The sequence below is a fragment of the Pectinophora gossypiella genome, chromosome 12 (assembly GCF_024362695.1).
Source record: "Pectinophora gossypiella chromosome 12, ilPecGoss1.1, whole genome shotgun sequence".
NCBI lineage: Eukaryota > Metazoa > Arthropoda > Insecta > Lepidoptera > Gelechiidae > Pectinophora > Pectinophora gossypiella.
In genome coordinates, this window is record NC_065415.1 from 5,743,250 (window position 1) to 5,771,063 (window position 27,814).

At 36.8% G+C, this 27,814-nt stretch overlaps 1 protein-coding gene across 1 annotated transcript in view; it reads right to left on the reverse strand.

The window, feature by feature from the left end:
- LOC126371147 (lysine-specific demethylase 3A) overlaps positions 1-27,814 on the reverse strand; it is a 177,906-nt gene that overhangs the window by 118,483 nt on the left and 31,609 nt on the right. The window contains exons 2-3 of the mRNA XM_050016369.1: positions 10,213-10,362; positions 3,377-3,490 (exon numbers count right to left, since the gene is read on the reverse strand). Coding sequence (XP_049872326.1) covers positions 3,377-3,490; positions 10,213-10,362 — 264 coding nt within the window. The remainder of the gene's footprint in view (positions 1-3,376; positions 3,491-10,212; positions 10,363-27,814) is intronic.

The following is a 27,814-nucleotide window of genomic DNA, read 5'->3' on the forward strand; positions in this document are numbered from 1 at the left end:
CTCAGCAGCTGCAGATCTTCTTCCCGGTATACCAGAAGGTCTATTCACGGATAACCATTCTTCACCTACAGTAACTCTTCTGAGATCTAGTGCGATCACTCCAAACTTGCCCCCAGAGCGTAATGACGCCTCTCCTTCTGCTTTGCCGGGTCCGAGATCTGAATGTAGTACTCCGAACTTACCAAGTGATAACGATGATGTCCTAATACCTGACCTTTCACCTCGAGGAACCACTAGCGCCTGGAGCAGTAATCCAATTTCAATGAAAACTATTGTTTTTACTAAAAAACAGGAACTTTTAGTGCCACCTCCAACAGATCCTTACGAAGCATTCCGATTATTAATTGACGACGATTTATTGGATCTTGTTGTCCGAGAGACGAATGCAAACGCATTAAGACTGGGTACTGCAGAAAATGTGAAGCGAAAATCAAGAATAAAAAATTGGAAAGATGTAACTAGGGAAGAATTGCTGACATTTCTAGGACTCCTTCTTCACACTGGAACAATTCGACTTAACCGTATCAGCGATTATTGGAAACGACACTATTTATTTAATATTCCATGCTTCGGACAATTCATGTCCCGAAACCGTTTCTTACTGATATTACGATGCCTGCACTTTACGTCTGAAACAAGTGAGGAAGACCGCCTGAAAAAAATTCGTCCATTTATGGATCATTTTAACAATAAAATGAACACTATTTATTGTCCGGGTAAAGCGCTGTTATTGGATGAGTCCATGGTTTTGTGGCACGGTCGATTGCTGTTCAGACAGTACATTAAGAACAAAAGGCATAAATACGGTATAAAGCTTTATGTCCTAGCTGAGCCAGATGGTACCGTTTTGAAATACCAAGTTTACGCAGGTGCAAATGATGAGACATCAGGTCAAGGACATGCCAGTAACATCATCTTCAAACTCCTGAAAGAGAGACTAGATTCTGGCCACCATGTTTATATGGATAATTATTATAACTCATATGGCTTGGCTGTGAAATTACTAGATCGTCAGACATACTGTACCGGAACATTGAGGAAAAACCGCAGAGATAATCCGGTTGATATTGGGACTATCTCATTGAAAAAAGGCGAAAACAAATCGTTATTCTTAAATGGTGTACATATAGGAAAATGGCGAGACAAACGTTACGTGCTGTATATTTCCACGGAACATGACGACGAAATGATGGAAACCACTTCCAAAAGAGGATCTATGGTTCTGAAACCAATGGCAATTGTCCTTTACAACAATTTTATGTCGGGCGTAGTTCTCCAAGACCAGATGCTGGCTTATTATCCCGTCCAAAGAAAGACAATTCGTTGGTACAAGAAGCTGTTTGTGCATATGCTGCAAATGAGCCTCAGCAATGCATTTTATCTGTTTAACAAATTTTCGGCATATGACAAAATTAGTCTCTACGATTTCCGTTTAAAGGTACTGGAAGCGCTTCTACCAGATCCTCAAGAAGTTAGTCGACGAAATGATTTAAAAGTGAAGCACGAGCTCACGAAAATAGAAAAGACCCGAGCGAGACTAAAGAAAGTAGGAAGTGTCATGAAAGAAACTACCGAAGTGGCCCGAAAAGAGTGCAAGGGCTGCAGGGTACATAAAAAGAGGGTACAAACAATTTATGAATGCAAACAGTGTGAAGGTTCCCCAGGATTTTGCACAAAATGTTTTTGCGTAGCACATTCCTAATTTTTTTAATGGCATTTATTATATATATTTTTTTTTGATGTGAAGAGACACTCATTTTTGTTAACATTCGGATTTTGTTTCCATTCTTTGTGAACTTTTTAATTAAACTTTTAGTTGTGATTTTATTTCACTGTGTTGTATGATTTAACTTTTCATAGTCTTGATTTTATCGCAATTTTGCTTAAATTTAAATAAATAATTCTTCAAATGCACATGAGTATTTTATGTACTACTAGATTTAAAATAATATATATGAGTTATGCTGATGTTCAAGCTACAATGCTGACATTTTGTATAACCTATAGCATCTTCAAATCCCGAATTCCCGGTATTGTTCTGGGGTCAATAACCAAAATACCGGGTTTGAAAATTGGTCCGGAATTGCGATCCCCAATTGCCATTGCTAGCGCTCGAATCCGAGTGTTGGGCGCCCAGCGTGCTGTATGCCGACCACTCGGATCCGAAAAATGTGTTTTTTTATTGAAATGATAATAATAACAATATACATTTATCCATATTTACAAGCATACATATGTACTTAATAAAAAGTCACCTTAAAAAGTTTTGGTTTCCTGCTATGATTTTTATTTATTTTGTAAACAGTGAATGTGGTAAGCAAGTACTTACACGCGAAGTTTGTTTCACACGACTATGTCTATAACATTGCGTGAATAGAAATATATTTATATATTTCAATTATAAATGCTATGACTTAAGGTCGATTCTCAATACTAATTTATGACGTGACTTATTGTCGGTTTGCTTCAGATGGCATTAACTACTTGGCCAGACAAATGAGGAGCGCTCAGGACTCTCACCCGGTACAAAAAGGTAATGCCTTAAAGGATACACAGTTTGGCGCGAAGCTCGGCTCAGAGCGTCGTCTTGAGAAGATTATTGAAAGAATTAATCGGCCTTATAGAGGGAAATCGTTGTCCTAGCACTTCTACAGTTCTGACACTGAAGATACAGGTCAAGCGAATATTGCTTGTTTTTGCCCAAAGGCGTCAAATTTAATACACTTCGGCTACACAACATACAACTACACAAACATGTACGCGAAAAGACGTAAATAAGCAATCAAAGTTTTATTAGCACCTTTATTGTGTACATTCGAGAGCATCTCTTGATTCATATATAGATATTTTATTGCTAGGTATAACAGACCAATGTTTGTTTGAGTACAGCGAAAACTTAATGTAATCTTCGTGAAGAGGCTGTTATCAATAATTCGTGTAGTCATACGCGTCATGTTAGAACGCAGATATTATAAGATGGCATGTGAACTAGGAAATGCAATCCGATCATGCGCGATCTTGTTTAATTTTTCGAGATCAATCCCGAAGCATATATGATGAGATCCCATTCGAGATTGACGGGAATGGGCGAATCTCCTTGAGTTATACTTACTTTTTGTTTTGATTATGCTGATTTCCATAGAAAACTTAATTATTTAGTTAGCAATATTGAAGAATATAGGTTCTTGGTTTCTATCAAAAAATATTTTGTTACACAGAAAATCTATAATTATCCTCACTATCACAAACTAGCAGTTTTTATTGTTTTTAGCCATCCTAACTTTACATTTTCTTATGAACTAGGCAAAGCCCCGAAAAATTCGGATCTCGAATTTGCGATGTCGACTTGGGATTGCATTCTCTAATGTGAACTGACCTGATACGGCTGTAGGTCGGCGTAGTCCAGGAACTGCAGGTGCTGGTCATGCAGGAACTCCACCGGCTGGCAGTCCGCCTGCAGCGTCAGGTCCGCCGCCAGCGGGGAGAATGTCTGTAGAAATTTGATATACATATTAAAATAGTATATACACTGGCCTGTAAAATTTCAGAAACAACAACTGTTAGGAGTCTCAAACTTTGCATTGCACGACAGTTCCTTTTAAATCGTAGTTGCTCACTAAGATAGGAATATTAAACAAATTAAATCTAAAATTCTAAATACAATGTAATACATGTCAGAATTCAACACCTAAGGTGCTTCTACAGTTTTTTTTTTGCAAATTAAAATTATTATACGTTTTTTTTAGTAGTAGATTCTTGTCAGTTGTTCTGTAAAAACCGGACCTGTCAAATCTTCAGGTTAGGTAAGCGGACCCTGTAAAAACGGGACAATGCTAGAGAGATGATGATGATGAGTATATTCTTGTCAGTCGCAGTACATCAGTTTACATGGTAAACTGCTACATATTATTAATACCATCATTCCGATACAGTGTTATGACGTTTAGTGACTCTACGTAACCTGTATTTGCAGGCGTCAGTTTAAGGAGATATGTATGTATGCTACCTCCGTTAATACTAATAATAATAAACTTTATTATTCACAACCTCGTAACATCGTTATGTTGTTATATACCTAAAATTAACTAAACATTCACAGACTTCAGTACTTCTAAAAACAGAAACTAAACCTAATTAAAAGCTGTATTTATACTAACGTAATTGGCGGCCCACGTAGTTTGGATTTCCCCGAGGTGTCGACGATATAGGGTGTTCCCTTTGATCGAATATCTCTGTTTGTTTAGGACTTGTTCGTGTAATTAAACAACAACAGGAATAGGGACACCCTGTTCCATGTACCATGTATAAGCTGTTTGCAATTCAACATCTGCATTTCATGTGTTTGGTGTTGTATATTTTTGTACTTATTTATTACTTTTTAGATTTCACATCGAAAGATTTTTTTTATAGAATATAAAAATGAAAACTGTCTAAATTAGTAAACAGAGGACACTATTTACTCACCTAGGTGGTAAATTATATTGATGTTAAAAAATTGTATGATGAAATATTTACTGAAAGGTTACCAGTATAATCTCGCTTTATTACAAAACGACGGCTAATCATAATACCAGGTTTTAAATAAAGTCAGCGCAAGGAAATAAAAAAGAAGTCTACGGATTTTAATGGAACTTATTGACAAGTCATAATAATTGGGTCGTGTACTAAGTTCAAGATAAATTATGAAATTTTGATTACTAAATAAAGGCAGATCCAAAACTAACGAAAAAGCATTATTTTTTCTATTTAACTTATTTAAGAATTTCCATCAAAAAAAAGGTAATAATAAGTCCGACATTTTATCGTTTGACTATGACGTCACAATGTGCTTTTTCATACAATTTCCTTAGTAATTTACTGTTTTGACGTTTAGTAAAAAGTAACTGATTTGACTAGTTGGAAACTAGCCTATTCTATGCAGTATCTGCGACACTAGCGCCATGGCTGCGACATGGAATTAATTAATGATGAGTTCTTTCGGGTCACAGCACAGACTTGTAGCTATGTTATAAAACGTGTGAACTAAAACTTTAAACCTACCTATACCTCAACGTATAACAAAAATATAAGGTAACACAAGACGGGGCTCGACCATAAGTATATTTAATAGCCCATTGTACACAAAACGTAATAGATAATACTAGAAGGTCTTCTGTCTTCAGGATAACAAGATATTTTATGGACCTACACTTATAAATACCTGTTCAAAAGCTATTACAGTAATAATGAACCTGACGTAATAATTACCAACTCAAAGACAATATTACTCATGACGTATTTATGACGTACCTACCTATTTAACGAATTGATAATAATTTTATGTGTTTACAAGCTTGGCGCGTTACCGAACACGTTTGGATACACGCTCGTGTTAATATTCAGAAACAGTAGATCGGGTTGAAACGCCTATACTCAGAGTGACATTGTTTGTTTTCCACGTTCATGAATAAATTCCGAAAATACATTATAGACGTTTGTTGACGTATAATATTACTATAGTCATGTAGGTATTAGGTTCAATCAAATACTTTTGTTAATCCTAACGCCATCTAGCGGCTTATACCAAGAAACAGACGGTCGGCAACATCATTACTTACTAAGTACCTAATGATATACTTAGTTAAAGTAGAAAATAATTTGAACGTCGTTGGCAAGTCGTCAATTAGGTAAGAATGTTTAATTACTACAACGCTTTTCCGTAATAAAAAGGAAAAATAACAAGGAAATTTCCTTTCATACTACACTCGAGGAATTTATATTAAAGGTAGGTTGCCTGACGTACGTACAAAGTATTTAGTCAATAATGATGAAATTAAAATAACGGTATGCACAATAGACAAAATTAATTTATGACACAAAGTGTTTCCTTTAAAACGTCAAAACGTCGTGTGTGTGTCAAAGAATTGGCCGTTGATAGACAAGAATGGGGAATGCTACACCGACAAAAACGAGGCTCTTAAATTAATGATGAGTGTTTCCCTCTTCTTCTGCTTCTATCGTGTGGGTTGTAAGGTGGAGTACCAACCTCATCAACCCTGGTGTCAGGGTTACTATTGAGCCGCCAAAGGCCCCTGACATGGCTGATGTAACGACTCTTACTTACATCAGTAAGTAGTAACCGGGACCAACGGCTTAACGTGCATCCGAAGCACGGATCATCTTTCTTTTTGGACATTCAGGTGATCAGCCTGTAATGTTCTAACCAAACTAGAGATCACAAAGTGATTTTTATGACATGTCCCCACCGGGATTCGAACCCGGGACCTCCGGATCGTGAGCCCAACGCTCAACCACTGGACCACGGACGCGACCAACGAATCATAAATCAAAATCTTATTTGGACATTCATCGGTCAATTCAATTCGATAACGTAACCTTGTAGCTTTTTTCAACAAGTCAAATTATATTATATATACATACAGGCTCGAATTCGTAATTTTCTTCATAAAATATTAGACAGAGTAGTCTCTTTGTTACATTACACAAAGATGGATAAATCCACGTCTAAAACCTTGAATGATGGATTGTGGTTCAGCTGGGACGCACGAGAAGATAAATTGCCTGAAAATATGAATTGAGTAAAGTATGAGTTGGCTTTCAGTCGAACTTGGATTTTTTATATTAATTACTTAAAGATCATGATCTAAGAAACACAAGCCACAAAGGGGGAGTAATCGACCTTGTGTTTAGTGAGCTGAACAGAGCGCCGCCGCCACTTATCTTACATGTACTTAAGTACAGTATTCCGAGTATACCTAACCTTTTCTGGAATAAATAACACCTGTACTAGTCATGTAAAATTTTACTAATATTTCGACTAGATACCAGGTGGCTGAGTTCGGATAGGAACCTAGACCTATGGGATATAACGTAGAACCTTTGCCTAGGGATACGGGTAAAAGTCTCAACGGTATCAAAAGCGGCGATGGGAGCCATCTTTGGACTGTACCCTGGAACCTGACAGAGGGCAGCAGTAACTGTCAGTACTGTTCAGAGACGGACGACAGGAGTCCTAGTACGGCTCTGAAATAAACTACTCTGGGCGCCATCCCACTCGCGTCAGAGAGGGAAACCATTGCCCTATTTTTCCCTAAAAAGTAGCATGGAGAATGCTACTAGTGATGAATATAATAGGTACAAGTTTGAGAAACAAATGACTTCAAAGATTCACGATCGTTACACGTATTAATTATACTTTTATATGTCGGGAAAAACAAATTAATAAGTTAATTGGTTTTGTAGGGAGCGCTGGTAATTTTAATAAAACCCCACACAAACAATTGAATGAACTGTATTACTTAGGATATTAAATTAATTACAAGATCCAAACATTGAGACGCGTTGGCTTGCTCGCGCTAGAGATGTGACTGACCATAAATGGTAGACTATTAGGTATGTCCCATACAGGTTTTTACCCTATTAGATGTTTTGTACCACACAACGACCTGATTGTTATAAGCAGAGTATAGTTTCTAGAACTGTTTAATTTGGAGTCCTATCTATAGTACCTTAGTTGTAGTGTTATAACCAAGAAAGAGTCATGTCTTTGAATAAGTCAACGTGTTCTATTCTTAGAGAAATGAAATCGATATTTATATAATGAGGTACAGAAAGTATGTTGTTATAAGGTTATTGTTACCAAATTAGCCGACGGGATAAATTATTTTCATTTATTTTTATGTCTTCTACGTCGTCGGTTCGACGGCATTATTATGAAATTTGCCTCTTTTGTAACTTGGGCTTTAACTTCGTATTTAAGGAGAAAATAATTTATTTTCGTTGTGATGGAAATAGAAAGTAGCATGCTTGAGAGGTATAGCTTTTGCTGTAAACATTCGCGTTCGGTTTATTAGGTAATTGTACATACCTACGAGCAATTATGCCTGTCTCCCACCCATCGCTTTCTGCCAAGTCCAGGGCCTTCAACCCACGCTTGGTACTAAAGTAATACGTGTAAGGTATTTCCACTGACTATATAGGCTTTTCTAATTTATGGAGCCAGACTCAAAAGGTAAAAGGTCACTTTCGCTGCCTGTGTTTAAATAATGGATACATTATTTTTACGAAGGAAAAGATGCCTATATAAAGACATTTTTATGTAAGTATGATAGGCTAGTGTTTGACCACAAACTCAGCTGATGGTTAGTCACGATGTGGGCGAAGGTAAAGGTAAATGCTTACCTTGAAAGATGCACAATAATTAAAAACTAAAACCAAAATAAAAACATGTAAATACGAAATTAATTAATTGAAAATACCTTGTATATGTGCACTTACATCCTGTGTAAGCTGTTTATGTTAAGTATATTTTTTCTTAAATTTAGCACCTAGTTAAGTCTCTTTTGTAACTATTTTCTTTTATTTTGGTGCAATAATGTGTATTGAAAATTCATTGATGTATTTAAGAGAAACGTAGCACATTGATACATAAATACACATTCTTTGAAAACAATGTCTACAGGATCAATATTATTAGACCTTGCCTGCCCGCCTTTTTAATTCCCCAATGAATTTAACATTAGGTAAGAATCGTTATATAAAGCCGAGACAAAATTAAGGCAAAGGTATTCTGTTGAAATATTAAACGAGCGAACACTTTCCCGACATGGAGACAGATTACATATTCGCCCCGGGAGTGTCCGGGAACGTGATCTCTATGTTAAAGCGACGCGTGCGCAATGTAGAGCAAGGACTGAAAACACGTGAGTGATGTCATAGGGTCCTCTATCTATCTATGGCAGTGGTTCCTAACCTGGAGGCAATTACCCCCACAGGAGTAAAACGGAGGTTCTAGGGGGTAACACGACATGGCACGAAATAGTATTATAACTCTTGTTACATTAAAAACAAAAGACAGAAACCGTCTGAATGCGCGTTGAGTGAAACCGAACCTAATATTGTCAAACTTTCAATTTCAATTTCAATCCGGGTAAAAAAAATATATTTTTAAACCACAATTTTTTACCTGGACGAAATTATCCTGCCTATTGCGAGGTTACAGTAACAGGTCACCATAATAATACTATAACAAGTATATCACACATCTTATCGTGTGGGTTGTGAGGTGGAATACCAGCCTCATCAACCCTGGTGTCACGGTTATTATTGAGCCGCCAGGCCGCTGCCTTGGCTCATGTAACGATTACTCACTTACATCAGTAAGTTGTAAGCGGGACCAACGGCTTAACGTGTCTTAAGGATCACAAAGTGATTTTTGTTATATGTCCCCACCGGGATTCGAACCCGATGGTATAAGATTATCCGGTGTGATACCACAGACTTAATATAGTACCTACCTACTGTATATCTAAAGCTACTTACCTACCTATTGGTACCGAGTAGTTTTTGTTTCAAGACCATGCATGGTATAAACATTATTATCACGATAATAAGCAGCTAACAGCTTTCATAATTACATGACCCATATGGTTATGAGACGGTATGATGGCTGGCAAACACATGGGCAATGTAGTGACCTAATTTTTAAGAAATAGTCCAGATCTGGGTTAATAGGACTGCTCTGACTATATTAATAAAGAAAAGACCGTGATACGTAATTTATGGAGATGTCCCTAGATAGAGTCTCCATTAGATACCTACCTACAATGCCAAAGAATAGGTCGGTATAATGAATAGTTGGATATTACGACATACATAAATTAAATGTTACTGACATGTACAATTTATTGGTATAACAAATAATCAAGTCTCAATCTTCAACTGTTTTGAAGTCGGTTAAAAATAGAACATCCAAACAAGTTTCTACTATACAGTCAATTATTAAGTAAGTAAACGAAAGTTTTTGTTATAATTAGCACAATCAATAGTTTTCCTCCTGCTAATCTATGCGGACTGAAATGATGTCACGGAGACTCCGCTAATCTAAAATTCCACTTCAACCTAGGTTACAATTACAATTTGAATGAAAATGATACCTTCGTCCCGCCTCGTCAAGGTTAAAATCTTTTTATGTGGCTACAATTAAGAATAATAAGTTTGAATAGTGCTTTTCCATTTTTTACGAGGAACGATGACTTTGGATTTCATTTTACTTTTGATTTTGATACTACTAACGCCATCTACCGACAACATCTAGAACACTTATAAACGTTTAAAAGTACTAACTAGTGGTAGCAGATGGCGGTATAGATGTTTTCAAAAGTCATGAAATTTTCCACAAAAATATTAATTTATACAGAAAAAAATACTTACCAATGCAGGCCATTTAACTTCTTTGCCTTCGTAAGTTCTAGGTGCCCACACTAAAGTTCGTTCCACTAAAAAAACACGAAACGTTCTTCTAGAATACACTGCCACCCATTCGCGTCTCTGCCAGTCCACACCGTCATATTCCACTAAAACCTGAAACAATAAAAAAAGGGAATCAAAATAAACAAATATAAAACACATAGTAAACGAAATTAAAATTATCGGATAATTTAAAACATATTTATGTAGCAGGTAGCGCCATCTTGTGTTGAGTAGCTGAACTACTAAGAACACTGAGTACCAGTAAAGTAGCCGTGAACATATTTGACTTTCTGCTCCCTAGGTGGCAGCACACAAATTTAGCACATTTCCCGGCAAAAGTTTTTGCTTGTTCGCTATTACTGCAAGACCCCGCCCAAAATGTATATGTCACCGTAAAATTGTAAATAACGTTAGATTATAATCTATCTCGCGAGATTGTGAACTGTCGAAAAATTGTGAAACGTAATATACTGCTTACAATTTAACGTATTATTATTCGTCAGATTATAATCTATCGAAGTAAAACTGTTAAATCACAATCTTACAATTGTCAAATTGTCAACTGTCCGACGGCTGTCCCTGATTGGTCGGCCTTACAGTAGACCGTTCTGTGTCCATAGAGTTAGGAATAAAACACAGGTGTCAGTCAAATAAAATAAATGCTCTTCAAGATTGTGAAATCAAGTACGTATTTATTAATTATTTAGTAAGTAATCAATAATTCTGACATCACATGGTAAGAAAAAATGTATCAAAATTAAAAAATCTGAAACGTATCATTCAGTATACTTTTCGTGTGTAAGATAAACATGTTGGCGGCATAGGGGTGGCCCAAGGGCCACCCCCGCCGCACCCTAACCTACTGTTATGCCTTGTAAAAATTATGACAAAACACTATTAATCTAAAAAAGAATTATGGATGTCTATTTATTAATCCCAAAAATAAGTTATACCTAACAAACCAGTATTCCTAGATGTTATTATGGGAAAGTAAAACTATTATGCTAAAAAACGTTATGCAAAAAGGATTATGATAATTAAAATTATGACAAAAACATTTATGCATTTTAAGAGAATCCCAAATTAACATTATGCTCACTCTAATAGTTTTGTAACTCTATGGTATAGCACGCGAGGGGCGTTTCGTATCACAATTTGACGGTTTCACTGCGATAAATTATAATCTACCGAAAAATAATACGTTAAATTGTAAGCAATATGATACGATTCATAATTTTTCGACAGTTCACAATCTCGCGAGATAGATTATAATCTAACGTTATTTACAATTTTACGGTGACATATAGACCCGGAAACGTGCGACAAAGACAAGCTGATATAATGCGAAAGAGACGCCAACAATAACAAATCCACTTTTATCTGGGAAAATATATTGGCTGGGCTGCTCGTAGCCTAGCCGGTACGTACGAGAACTTGAGAAGTGTACGGTGGGCGTAGAATAGCTTCCTAGGTACCTAATACTCGGCTACTAATAGTACACCTAGCGTAGAAACAGGTAGGTATACAATACACATAATTATGTAGGTAAATATACCCAGTCGTACTCGTGTATTCAATGTAGGTACCTATAGTCTATGAATTCATGTATAAAAATGCGTAATTTTTATGATTTTATTTTAACTTGGAATATTCCATAGTATCGATCATACGATTAAATTTCGACTTTATTAATAACAGAACACAAAATACAGAAACAGACTAAAATACCTATTCTCAGTGTTAAACTAGCCTTGGCCTGTTATAAGTAGGTACGCTTTCTTATTGGGATAAAATTATAGCTAAGTATTTACTTGAAGTACCTAGGCTACTTAAAGTAGGTTTACCTTATACGAAAACTGTTTTTTTTTTCAATTTACGATAAGCAAGAGTAGATACTAATTTATAAATAATTCCATTCTTTGTATCTCGAACATAAACAAATGCAATTTTATAACGCTAGATCTATTATGTCATGAGGAGGTATGCTAATTCTACAGTAGTAGGTAAGGTACATTGCATTCAACCCGTCGACGCCACAGCACGCACGCACGATGCGATGTGACCTTACGTCTCATGGATTATGTTTTCAATGTCATCGTATTACTGATTCGTATCGTAAATATAAAGTGTAATCCTTTCCGGACTTCAACGTTTACAGAACTTAAGGGTAGGTACTACCTAGATATCACGAGACAGATGTTCATTATCATTACGAAATGCATTGATGTAGGTAGATGGTCTTGCATACAATCCTAATTTTAAGTTATAAGTACTTACCTGTCGTTTTCTTATCCGTCGAATTGGAAAGACAGAAAAGAAAAGGAGAGACAAAACGACTATTGTCAAAATGAACTTTTACAAAAGGTGAAGAGCTATCGGAACACTTGTCTTATTGACCTTCAAACAATGATAAGAAGATTGAAGTTAAAACGAGGACTAGAATTAAACCCAGCGATAAAAGAACCTGCATAACAATATAAACTATCAGAAAAAAAAAATATATCGGAGAAGTGCCATTTTCAATCGCCGAGCCAACACATGAAGTACGAATATTCAATTCATCTATTCCGGAAAAAATAAAAACGTGTTAAAAGTTCATACTCAAACCAAAACAAATGTATTCCCACAATTGTTCTTCGAGGAGGCATTCTTAAAAATATTTCAATTAAGTCACCGAAATCGTAAAAATTTAGCCACTCAATCTCCAAACATAAAACCAGATATAACCAGAAAACTAGAATTCTAACAGCGTTCCAACAGAACTGGCATAAAAGACGAGACAATAGTAGCCCTCGGAGTGTCCTAGTTTCTTGAAGCCTTACTGCGACCTTCGGCTGACTAGTAAACTGCTCTATTTACACATTTACTCACCAGCGAGGCATTTACGTTGCTGCCATGTTTACAAAACAAACGCTGAAGAATGCAGTAATTCAATTCGATTCACTTTCAATGCAATTTTGTGCGCAGCGTCCATTGATTGGTCGTTCCTTACATGTTATCTAATTATATTTTTTACATAGTTGTTGAGATAAACTAACATGTCCGAAAATTGAAAATAGGTAATGAAAACATAGCTGGCGAGAAATGGGTCCATATATTTACCTACATACACCACTGCCTACCCTTTGGGGGATACAGGCGTGATGCTAAGTTATGTTATAATATTTACATCCGTCACTGCAAGTGTTAAAACGAAATAATAGACAAAAAAAGGTACGCAATAAACTGAGTTTTAAATTGTACCTAACAAAAGAGAAGATAGTGTAGAATTAACCTTAAGTATTATTGAGTCCTTTAATTATATAATAAATAGTAAGCAATTACTCAATAAACACTTACTGTAAAATGCATATTACGTCAGAGGTTACAACTCAGAGCACTTCAAGGTCAAAGTGAATAGGCATTTTGTAAGTAAGCGTGATTTATCTTCCACCATGTTCCAGTTTCAAATACGCAAATTCCAACTACTACATACACATTTCTTTTAGATTAATGAGTAAGGGCTCCCACACATAAAGACGTCGTTTCGTGTCGTTTCACGATACGAGACGTCGCATCGTGGAAATCTACGATGAGCATCGTAAAATTTTAATAACACGACATCGTAACGTCCCACGTAGTTCATTCCGAATATACCTGCTCCGTTCCGTCGTGGGTAAAAATGGAACGCACTAGATACATTCTGCTTCTGCTGTTAATAAGAAGATGAAGAAAGAAAAGACAGATACTCAAAAGACACTGGATCCACCCATTTCATCATCCTTATCTTTGATTTTCTAATAACAACTTGTCACGACGTCGTATCGTGTTTATGTGTGGGAGCCCTAATTCTTTCCCTGGAAGGCCTTGGAGGAAATTCGGGCCGCGATAAGTTTCCTAGAACAATTCTATATACATATAAAACGTAACTTACGAAGTAAGTGGACCGATGTAAAATAAATTGCTAAACAGTAGCTTCTACTTATTGCCCAAAGAAAAACCTATATATTTTAGCAAACTTCACCGAGCTCACAGCGGCTTGGTGCAATGTTATCGTTAGATCACTAATAATTAACTAATTTAAGCTCTCAAAGACCGTGAAATACTGAATCTGTTCAAGACATAAAACTCATTATGTAGAAATAATGGATTGAATAATAAACATAGAGTATTTTATTGCACACGAATTTATAACAAATAAATAAATAAAAAAGGATCTCCACGACGATCGGTCCTGCGGGAGGCCTATGCCCAGCAGTGGGCGTCGTACGGCTGATGATGATGAAATAAAAAAGGTCTTGACAGACAGACGGAGTAACAAAGTGATCCTATAAGAGTTCCGTTTTACCTTTTGAAGTTTGGAACTCTAAAAAAAATACTATACGTAGATATCGTCGGCTTAAAAATTTGTAATGTTAATTTTTACCCGAACATCATATCGTTCGTGTTGGTTTTACCTATCTTCTTCTCTCGTGATGGTTGTGAGGTGAAGTACCAACCTCATCAACCCTGGTGTCATCGTTATTATTGAACCGCCAAAGGCCCCTGACATGACTCATGTAACGACTACTTACATCAGTAAGTAGTAACCGGGACCAACGGCTTAACGTGCCGAAGCACGGATCATCTTACTTCTGGATAATCAGGTGATCAGCCTGTAGTGTCCTAACCAAACTAGGGATCACAAAGTATTTTTTGTGAGATTCGAACCCGGGACCTCCGGATCGTGAGCCTAATGCTCAACCACTGGACCACCGAGGCCGTTACCTACCTATAAGGCGACGATAGAATGTAGAATGTGATGTGGGGATCTAGTAAAAAAACTTTATGCGAGCTAGACAATACTACTGTTGTGAAGTCTAATTCGTATTTTAAACACACTTCTCTTAGTGATTAATTTTCACTTCAAATCAAACGCACCAAAGCGCAATTCTGTACACAACGTGGTATAACAAGAATAATGCGTGGAGTTATCATCAAATCGAGCACGCACGCGTATTGCAGAACAAGTTGGTTGCGTTCCAAAATAGCAAGTAAGTTTACGACGCCCGAATACTCCGGCCACGTCATCCGATGTGGTAAACAAAGTGCGAATGCAGCCTTTGTTTACTTTCCGACTTTATGCTGAACTAAGGCCGAAGTAAACCTTAGGTTAACTAGACATCTTAGTCTAGTGAAACCAAAGAACGTTATATATCTGAAAAATATTCATCGATTATTTGGTTTTCCGAGTTTAAAACAGTTATCATCATCAGCCCATTAACGTCCCCACTGCTGGGGCACGGGCCTTCCCTATGGATGGGTAGGGAGATCAGGCCTTAAGCCATCACGCGGGCCCAGTGCGGATTGGTGGTTATTAACGACTGCTAATGCAGCCGGGACCAACGGCTTAACGTGCCTTCCGAAGCACGGAGGAGCTCGAGATGAAAACTTTTTTTTTGTGGCCCATCCTATGACCGGCCTTTGCGAAATTCGCTTAACTTCAACAATCGCAGACCGAGCGCGTTTACCGCTGCGCCACCGAGGTCCTCTGCCACCGAGCTCCTCAAAACAGTAATAAGTTCGATTGCATCTTTTGTTATTTCTATAGTTCATAAACAGTATGTCAATTAAGATATTCTAGAATCTATTGATTGACGAAAAATTGTCTTTATTTTATAATGATAATAAAAATGTTAATCAATGAGTTATTAGTGCAGTTTTCACTAACCCAGTTGCCTCGACCATTACTATGGCTCACGACCTGTCACGTTATTCTTACAGAAAGGTGGGGTGTGGATACTTAGTTTATCTTGCGGTGGATGTAACTCTGACTACCCTGATTGGGATATATCGTGAGCTTATGTTTTGTTATGTAACTTATATCTTCAAATATATACGATTATTTGGTTTTCCGAGTTTAAAACAATTAAATAGTTCGTTTGCATCCTTAGTTATATATCTATATTTCGTAAAAAGTTTAACAATTAAGAAATTATATAATTTACTGATTGATGAAATGTCTTTAGTCAGTCATTCTTTAACCTATTACATAAAAAGGTAAGATACATAACTACTAGAAAACACTACGTTTACGTACTTTATTTAAAGATAACATTTGATGGGACAACAATTCTACAACTAAACACCTTTTATCTTGTCGATAGTACAATGATGTGTTTTATCTGTCTACTTTGCGATAATCCCAATTCCAAATAAGATCAAATTAAGTGAAACTCTACAAAGGAACATTCAACAACGTTCACTTTATGATAAGTAAATAAAATTAGCGATGGATGTTCAAATATAGGCAATAGGCCGATTTCTCAATTAGGATATAAATATACATTACTTATTTAGTTTGTGTTGACAATTAAAAAAAAAAGGAACGTCACGTCACTTTTTAAGAGAAAAACGTTTTGGCGGGTGTTCCGTCTGGGACTACGAAGAAAAAAACAAGTGAAGACGATTATTGTCGAGAGAAGCGAAAACTAAAAGACTAGTTACTGTATTCTTTTGTCTAATATTTCTTATTATAATTTGTAGTAATAATATTTGGTTTCCGTAATAAGAGTGATATTTGTGGTACTTAACATTTACTGTTTAAAACTGGGTATGTTACTAATATTTACGTTTTATTGTAGAGTTTGCTAACATTTGCTTGATTAGGGTGGGTTTACACCACATCTACGTACTTTTACTGTTGAATTTAGCTATTTACGTTCATTATGTTCTTCTAATGTGTATTTTCGATCGCTTAGTTGGCATCTACTGCATAAATCAAATATTTTTTATTGTACACTCGCTACGTTTTCTTCTAGACGACCAGAGGCAAGGAGTATTGATATGTAATAAGTACTATAGATGCGAGAATGTGTACCAACAACAATTACATAAATAAACGTAAATATACACATTATACAAGATATACACAGCACTAAACACATATTTAAATATACATAATAAATAAAAATATTCAAAATAAAGGTGAGATACTAAATTATTCTGTGCAATATAAAAAATATGAAATATTTTTTTCTTCATTGTATTATATATTTTTTACAAATGTCACGAGTTCACAACCACAAAGTGTGTTGTTTTGCTTTGGACTGTAAAGATAAACAGTTTCCAAGTAGTAATTTTTGTCCCAGATCATGTGTTATACGAAATTAATGACATTCATTCCAATTGTGTCGGTTAAACGATAATGATATCAGCTCTCTTCCTTTAATAATGTAAAAATGTACGTCATAGTGATATAAAGACAATGGCCGACGATAGCCGTCGACGCCCTTTGACCGACGATATTGTAATGAAGTTTAATTTGCTACGGTTGTATAAGGGTACTTATCTATTTTGACACCCCACCAAACACAAGCATAAACTAATGCTCCAAAGCACTTCAAAAAAAAGTGAAAAAGAAAATGCTCATATCAATTATACAAGACGCGGTTGGTGCGTTTTAAGTTTACAGTAAATGCGCTACGAGCGTTTTAAAAACAGACAAATTTACCATAGAATGGTCGCGTTTCGACCGTTAGATTACGTTTATTTAAAATGCTGCACGCGTGTTGTGTGCTTTTAAAAATCAAAACCTCGTCAGCCATAGGGCTAGATATTTTTGGACTTGATCAAAATTTTGTAACACTTATTATGTCTTGTTTATTTAATACTGTGCTTATTATGTTTTATTTAAGCTTGCCGCACGAAATACGAGTATGACCATTCTATAGCAATCTTTCATTTTTTTAAAAGTATTAGTATTTACTAAAAAAATATGAATTACTATGAACAGTTATATAAAATATAGTTACATAACCTACGTGACAGAAAATATTCGGTACCACACGTACTTTATCAATTCAAATTGTATTAATAGAACTCTGTGTTATCTACGATGATTTTAAAGGTCAGTTAAGAGTATATTGAGGTCCTACTAGTCTATTGTGTACGCAGTGAGGCTTTAGTTAAGATTTTCTTTTTTTTGACGTGACTTATTGTAGATTTGCCGCAGATGGCATTAACTACTTGGCCGGAACTTTAGTTAAGAGGGTGTGAGAAGAAACGACAAAACAAGGATAATTGTGAAACATTACTTTTGCAGTCATCTCGGACAAATTATAAAATATAAAGTCCACTTCATTCATATAAGTATCACTTTCGCTATTTTATATATGCAAATTATCAGCTAAAAAATAATTATAACATCTATTACTGAGGGTTAATTTAATACGATATGTTGCCAAAGAACAATGTAGGTTACTAAAAGTTGATTTTACAATAAAATACAACCCAAAAATATTGTTTTATAACCAGATCTCTTTAGACCAGATTAGTTTAGCGAAATAATCATATTATTTCTAAACTGAAACCGTGTTATAATTATCCGGTACCGAATAATTGTCAGTGAAACCTACAAAATTTACCATCGTAACTAAAAAATAAATTTGACACTGTAATTTTTATTATTTAAATAAATTGATTTTAAAGTTTAGTCATATAAGCGCCCGAATCACTGATAACTATATCCCTAGGGATATAACTATATTACTGCGACTACACTTTGTATAGGTACGTTCAACGTCAACAACGTTGCGTAACTTCGTCTTCCTCATAATATTGATTAAAGGATGACAAATCAAAATATCTCCGTCACAGTGAGTTCTGTTTATTTGTTTGTTTGGCATCGACATCTTTATGGAGCTGTGAGGCACCGATATTATTATTATTACACGACGTGGGAGGCAGCATTCAAGGTTGCGAAACGAGGGCAAGAGCGAAAGATTGTACTACTAGGTATATCTAGACCACTGACAGCCTATATAAACAAATAGCATAACATTCGCTTAGGAGCTTAAAAAAGCACCTGAACCGTGTTGTAAATACGTACACATTAACACGTTGACAGTCCAGTGATCCGCCGGCGTGGTCGACGATTGTCATTCAGCGCTTATCGCTATCGACCCACTAGGGTCGATTAATTCTTTCAAATATTTTTCCTCTCAGACGACGCCCTGAGCCGAGGTTCGCGCCCAACTGGGCACCCTCAGGCTGTTGTCTTAAACGTTGTACCGGGTGAGAGCCTTCAGCGCTCCCCATTTGTCCGGCCAAGTAGTTAATGCCATCTGCGGCAAATCTACAATAAGTCACGTCAAAAAAAAGTCCAGTGATCCATATACGGGTCATGACTACTCATGACGGACTAGCTCCATACGTCCGTGACCCATACTTGTTCAGAGCCCTGAGTGCGGCCTTTAAAAGTTCATTTTTTTTTTCATGATAGTAGGAGATATGGTTTACTTCCTATTGCACTCAATAGGTATTAAGTGTTTAGAGGACGTATAAAAATAAGGTAATATGCGGGACTTACGAGGAAGTCAAAATATTTCATATGGGGACTGTCAATGTGTTATGTAGATAGTAAAAGTTCGTTCGTCCTATGGCTGGTCAAATAAAGTTCAATATGGGTTGTACAGTGTCGTTATACGCCGTTGCTTGTGACAAGATGCGCCGCGACACATTTTTTTTTGAGATTGGTTGTCTATTTGTTATACGAGGTCTAAGGGCTAGACAGATAAACATCCCAATACATTTAATATATTATTTATGTCTAATAGATAATTAAACAGTGACATGTATTCAATGTTATCAGGAGTGTATTTATAGAAACTGTTTATTAGGCACCTAACATCATATTCAGACAAAAGTGGAACGTGGTCAAATGTTATTACGGTACTTATCTTCTATCGTGTGGGTTGTGAGGTGAATTACCAACCTCATCAACCCTGGTATCAGGGTTATTATTGAGCCACCAAAGGCCCTTGACATGGCTCATGTAACGACTACTTACTTATATCAGTAAGTAGTAACCGGGACCAACGGCTTAACGTGCCTTCTGAAGCAGGAATCATCTTACTTTTTGGACAATCAGGTGATCAGCCTGTAATGTCCTTATATTAGAAAGAACAATAGAACTGTACTTATAATAGAAAGAATTAGTAAATGGTTTTCCATCCATGTCTTGTACACATTTTTTTTTATACATGATGTTATGTCAGGGGCCTATGGCGGCTCAATAGCAGCTCTGACACCAGGGGTGCTGGTTGGTTATCCACCTCCAACCCATAAAAGATCAGTGGTGGGGACTGAAATCGAAACCTAATGTTATACGCTATGAAGCAAGTTGCAACCAAAGACCAACCTAAGATTCATTATGTACAAAGAAAGCCAAGTATGTAAAAATAAATAAACCAAAAATTTCTAGACTCACTAAAGTCTACACTTCAAGAGCTCATTACTTATGAAATTGTTTAAATTTATTTTAATAATTTATTTATGTCATTCTTAGGGTTCACCTTTAAAGCTCAAGCTCTAGGCAGAGCTCACTCGAGCACCTAGTCAGCGGGTTCAGTAGGTCGATGAACGCAACCTGCGCCGGCGCGCCGCCGTGGCGAAACATCGCGACCTTGGTGCACGGGACGAGCGCACGCGCATACAGCTTGAGAGTCTTTGGCTAAGCTGGTTTAAATATTCTTTCTTGCTTTTATTTATTATTAAACAAAATTAAATATACTGTCTTGTATTACTGTCGTAATTTACAGCACAATAGCATCACATAAGAGAAACAAAGAGGATCAACGTCGAATTAATTATTATGGTGGTGGTGAACTTTCTAAATAAAAGGTCCTTACTCCACTCAGCATAAGCCGCTGTGTCAACGTCGCTCGAATATATAATGTAGTCTCAATTCGGTCAACACAGAGAAACTAACGTAGGGAAAAACAGTACTTATAAGTATTGGAGTCCTAAGCAGCCCATCATGTACCCACTTTAGAACCCTGTCGCACTCACATATTTGAAACTTAGCGAGACTTATAATTCAGTTTGTCAATATGACATGATACCAAAGCTCGTGACCGTACGTCGTAGATAGATAGATAAATAGATAAAATACTTACAGAGATAAGGACAACATATACAGAAAAGCACAACAGGCGGTGGCCGAGGATAGCCACAATATGTATATCCGACTTTTACAGTTACTATAGTAACGCACCCCGTCTCTCTCTCTCTCTCTCTCTCTCTCTCTCTCTCTCTCTCTGTACCTGCTTACTCCGGTGTTGAGTTTATGTATTTTTTTATCGCTTTTACATGTTTACTTTTTAACATATCCATCGCAATGTCATAAAGTTATTAGACCTCATAGAGCCAAGCTTCTAACTCTACACGCCCTAATTATACAAACACTAAGTCCACAAACTCTACACTTTAGGCAAAACGGTGTGCTCAGTGCCCTCACTGTGCGCGGGAGGTCACTGTAAAGATAGGCTACATAAGCCATCTTCGGGCGCATCAGCGTCGTGCCGACTAGGAGTCGAAGTGGTCGCCATGGCCGAAATCGGTCGGAGAGATCATCATCATCATCATCACTTTAGGCAAAACATGTGGCTTGGCCGTTTCGCTACTATCACATGAGCATGAGGTGAAGAACTATTTGGCTTCCGTCACCTGAGCGTAAGACACCCAATTTTATTGACTGTTCATTGCCATTCTGTTATATAATTCTTTACTTCTGTAGTTTTAATTCAGTAAATAAAAAGCAAAACCACATTACATGACACAACCGTTTGTATTATTAGTTATCATTATAAACGTTTAAATTGTAAAGATTATACAATATAATAATCGATTTTTAATAACAGGTTTCTAAGTATATCTGATAATAAGGACGCGAACACGTGGAATACAGCCACGAAATATGACCTTGACTATAGATATTGCTATAGAAATCTGTTAATTCCTACATAGTTTACGATATCTGGGATTTAAAGATATAAAATAAAACTGTAATAATAATTACAAGGGCAGATCTATTCCATTCTAGTTAGGGAGCTGCTAATAAACTAATGTTGTAAACTATTCATCTTGTTATGTTGAGTATGGTCGATGATCTTAGAAATTTAAGGTTTTATTCAATGGTGACGAACATGAATATAAATCAAATCAAATACACACACAGTTTTTTACACAATACTTAATTTTAACAAACAGACATAACACATGATTACAGTACAACTTGGGCGGCCTTATTGCCAGGAAACAAACATTTACTAGACTTGGATGCGGATAAATCTGTAGTAAATGATGACCTAAAGTGTAAATGTAAATTTTTGCTCTAAAAAAAGAAAAAATAACCTTTAATTGTTTTCTAAAAATGGCTTGAAAGAAATGGAATGGGTTGGCAGAGGAAGAACTAGAAGAACGTACATTGACCAAATTGGAGAGGTCCTTAGAAAAGGTTTAGTACGATCTACTAAGCGGCGTGCGTGTGTGCAACGATCGATGAATGTGGAGGAAGCAAGAGAAGTGTGTCGGATTTGAAGCAAATGTAATTCCATATTCTCTGCTTACCCCGGTGGGTATAGGCGTGATGTTATGTATTTATGTTTGAAAGAATTTAAACAGAATATATAAGAAGCAGTGGGCGTCATACGGCTGATGATGATGATATAAGAAAGAGAATAAGGTAGACCTACCTACTAAACAGATAAGTATGATAATGAGAAACAAACCTTACTCAATAACAAACAAATACAGAATTCATCATCTCCCTAGCATTATCCCGTTTTTCACAGGGTCCGCTTTCCTAACCTGAATATTTTGTCAGCTCCGGTTTTTTACAAAGCCTGCCTGTCGGACCTTCCAACCCGCGAAGGGAAAACTAGTCCAATACAGGTTAGGTCACATACCTCCGAAAATGCATTTCTCTCGAACGTGGGTTTCCTCACGATGTTTTCCTTCACCGCTGAGCACGTGATAATCATTTATGAACCAAATATGAATACGAAATAAATTCAATTGGTTTAGACCTGTGTTGGATTCGAACCTGCGCCCTCAAAGTGAGAAGCAAGCGTTCTACCAACTGGGCTACAACGGCTCCCAACAATCAAACAATATTGAATTGATGTAAGAAATATAAAATGACTTTGATGAGTAGTGGGCGATAAAGCAAAACTGTCACTGGCGGCAACAATAATGCAACCGTTCGTGACCCCTGAACCGCTTTCGCTTATCACTTGCAATGGGGTCTACGACTCCAAATCGTAAAATGACAGTTGGACAATCCGTTTAACTACTGATAGTGTTCAACCACTTCTTACCACTTCCACTTGCACAACTAAACCTCAGTGTCATCGTAACGAAAACTTTGAGAGATGATTCAGACCTTGATTCTGAGTTGATGTCAAGTGGAATTTTCCGTCGATGAAGAAGTTTTCTTTACGATGTCCCTAACACCCTGTAAGCTAAGCTATACATGACACGTTTGCATTTTTGTAAAAATCTTAAGTTTTATTTGTTTTAGTGTTGCTTATGGATAGGCCACTATTCATAGTTTAAAAAAAACAATAGTATCGATCGACTATCTTAAGTTAAAAAAACATTAGTATCGATCGGTTTGTCTACGAAGAAACAAGTTACAAAACTCGGACGTACTTTTTTAGCGTGACTTGTTGTAGAGTAGCCGCAAATGGCATTAACTACTTGTCAGGACAAATGGGGAGCGCTGAGAGCTCTCACCCGGTACAAAATTTAAGACAAAAGGCCTGAGCTCCGGCTCAGGGCGTCATCTGAGATGATTATTTGAAAGAATTAGTCGATTGGGCCATTAGCGATAAGCGCTGAGATTCAAACGTAACGTTTCATTTACATTACTATAATAACGTCGTAAGAAAACACGTCATGAAAACGTTTATGGGGAAACGTGTCGGGTTCAAAAGAAAATACACATAATTACGTGCTATGGCAATCGTTAATTTCTATTCCAAAGCTACACAGCGCACCGTCTAGGAATTTCTTTAAACATTTTATTACCGTCGCCGTACTTCAAATTACTTAGAGCATTGAACCGTGAGTACAAGGCATCGTCTAATGTACCTTCCAAAATTCCCTTTTCCTTGTTTCATGACGATTGTTAGAGCCAGCGTAAGTCAGCTTGGATTTATGTCACATTTGTCTTGCCAGCAGACAGTACGGAAGCTTCAGTAGACATATCAAGCCGAAGTTACTTGTCTCGTAATGATACCAGCAGGATGATACAACAGATCGTGTTAGGGTTTTGTTAGCTTTTGAAATGCAGTTGTATTATTAGGACAGTTAAGTACAGTCATGAGCAATATAATGTACCCACTTTAGGACTCTGTCGCACTAACATATTTGACATTTAGTGAGATTTACAGTTCAATTTGTCAAAAAAGTTAATGTGACATGGTACTAAAGTGCATACATATTTGCTCGTAGCCGTACTATACATTCCCATCACATTCGTTTCATCTTTCCTTTGCCAGAAAGTTTTAAATGTGTGTAATGTATGTCATGCAGCGTGGAGGTGTATGCTTTATACCCCCTCCGGTTGATTGAGGGGACGCCTGTGCCCAGCAATGGGAGATAAAGAGGCCGTTTATGTTATTATGTGTATATTGTTAAAACTATTTGTTGTAATTACAATAAGAACACCAATGTTTTTATATTGACTTATGCCTGTCCTTTTGTTTTGTCTCAGCAAAGATTGTCATTACCAAATATACGTAATTACCGCTCAGCCTATATTTTCTCTGCTAAAACAAGTGGGCCTGTAACTTAAATCTGTCTGGAAAATACGTATATTCTACCTTTTTTCTTGTTATAAATAATAATAGTGGATCTAACCCACAGCCTTCTATTCTACAGAGACCCAAACCTGCGTCAAAAGATGAAATGTCTACTAGGGCAGCATAAAATATGTACACATACAGGTAATGCTGGGTAGTGGAGCCCTCCAAATGAGCCGCGAAGAGTCTCCGAGCGTCTGAGAGCGGATTCCAAAGTGCTCACAGCTAACGACGTCATCGAGTCATATTCAGTACCTTTAAACGATGCCACTATACCTCTGTACTGAGACTCTACTGCTGTTGAATTCCACTTAACCATTTTGATCGCTAAAGAGTACACCAATTAGGAAGATGTATAGTATAGACTTAATGATAGTTGGGAATTCACCTGGTTAATTAGAGATTGTATTGAACGATGTGTATTAGTGCATTATGACTGGACACTGAAAGCGGAGATGTAGCGTTACTAAAGGTAATATATATACGTATAGATTATAACGAAGAGCCACAAACGAAGAGAATTGAATGGTCAACAGACAATTCAAAGTCTCCAAATGAACCTTGAATAGCCTACAAAACAAGGTATGATTTTTTAGCAGTCGATAATGTACTGAAAGGAAAATCCTGTCGGCTTCACTTGTTTCTCTCTAATAATACATACATACATACATAAACTCACGCACGTAATCCCAAATGGGGTGGGCAGAGCCACAAGTAATCAAAGACAACTTGCAGCCACTGTTGATACGATGTCGTAAGCTGGATAATAATGAAGCATAAAATATATTATAGAGTGCGAAATGGTGCGAATGTTAATATTTAAATACAAGTAACATTTAAAATTCTCGTGATAAGTGTCAACATTTTCTAATGTTACGAAAGACACCAAGACCATCATCATTATGGAGCGAATTACTTTCCAGAACAACTGGAGTACACACACGAACTAGTGCTTGAACACGAACGAAACTAAGTACGTGATATAGCGTGAGAAAATCAGATAAACCATTTACATCATAATACGCCGAACGTATTATGCTGTCGACCTCGAAATATGAATCACTATCCATACTGATATTGTAAATACGATAATATGTGGTTACGCATCGCGTAGGATCTTCTTTAACAACAAATAGGCTTGTAATGCTCTTATTGAGAGTAACGCGTAGTGTAATGTTCTAAATATAGAGGTACTTAGCCCTCCCTGAAGAATGTGCTACTTTCAACAAATTACACGTACACATCTCTTATGTTACCAGTGTGCACGTTTGAAGAGAATGATCCAACTAAATCAGTCGAAATGAGTTAGTACAAAACGCATTAAGCTAGCGATCAGTGGTGTCCGCCTATCTAATAAACAAAGGCAGATTATGAGGCGAAGACCTACCTATTCATTCAACAAAGTTGAATAAATCACGCATATATATCATGCGGCATATTATTGTTTTGAGTCTGTCACCTTTCGTATTTAATAAATTAAGATATACGACTCACTAACAAGATTGACAACTTGGCAAACAAGCCGGGCGATCTGCCTACAGTCATCATGGAAAACGTTGTAGTTTAAACAAGTAGTAAATAGTTAAGAACATTATCTGTGAATACATAGTCGCGCGGCCTTGCCGGCTCTCCGACCTTCGTTCGATCCATATTCAACGAGCCGCCTCATAGCAAGTACTATCAAAACAAACAACGCCAAATAATTTAGCTACGCCTTGTTGAAATTTCATTTGGTTGCTAAGCTCCAGTTCAATTAATATTCATCTTCGGCCAGCCCGGGCGTGATTAACGCGACTGTGTGCCGACTTGACAGTGCGTTCAAAGGACTGCTCAAGAAGGGTGTTGTTATTGAATTATTACGGGTGTGTGCGGATAATTGTTCCATATTTTAGGGATTACTTCTTACATCATCTCCGACACAAATGCGAGGCCGGGCCGCTATTATAACAACAACATCAGAGCACAATAAAAAACAGACGTACAAAACAATCCAACTTTGTTAGCATAATTAAAGCAGTGAATTCAAATATGTAAAAATCGGTTTTACGATAATTTGCAGTTCGTTCACTCGTCGTCCTTTATTAAGACTAGAGTACGCGGACAAAACATGTTTACGTTTTCTGTATCAATTATTTTATCGAAGCATTATCTTTAACAGTGTTCGTGCAACATTCGGTGTCCCCGGCGATTTTCGTTCCAGGGACGTAAGGGCAGTAAAACCAGATCCCATTTATAAGTACGCCGCTTGTGACGTTGTTCATAAAGCGGCCCTGATAAAGCCAGCCCTCGGGACAGAGGACAGGGGCGCGGGGGGACGAGGGAGGGACCTCCCTCCCTCGCCACACTGGGAACTTCGGGAAATACAGCCCGGTTTGATCCCAGCGAGGGAAAATATGTCAAACATATTTTCTCAGAGCTCCGGAGCCCTGACGCCAAATAAGGTTCAAGGTTCAATGGCATTCTTTGAAAGTTATTCCGTTGTTGATGGACAGGTGTCGCGTTGATACTTACAACTTATAAATGTTCCCGTAATATCCTAACAGTAATTGGATACGCGTAATTTGAATTTTGAAATTGAATTTCAGGTTTCCCTACTAGATAATGTTTTAAGATGGTTTTAAAGTATAGTATTTAAGCATTTTTTGTATCTATGAAACCAAATAAGCTATAATACATACATACATCTTATCAACACTCGTGCCGTGAGAAACCTGATAAACTTGATTTTTATTTACGCACCTGATAACTATCGGTCAATCAAGTTTTGAAAGGAGGTGCCCTCTGATATTTTCATCTTTTAAGGACGAGTTACAATATTGATATATTATGATAGGAGAAGGATAGCAGTGTGTTTTTCTCTTCATTGATTGTAACTTTTCTATTCGATAATATCAAAAATCTAAATAACTGGAGTAAAAATATAAACTGGACTGTCAAATGAAAAAGAGCTGGAAAGA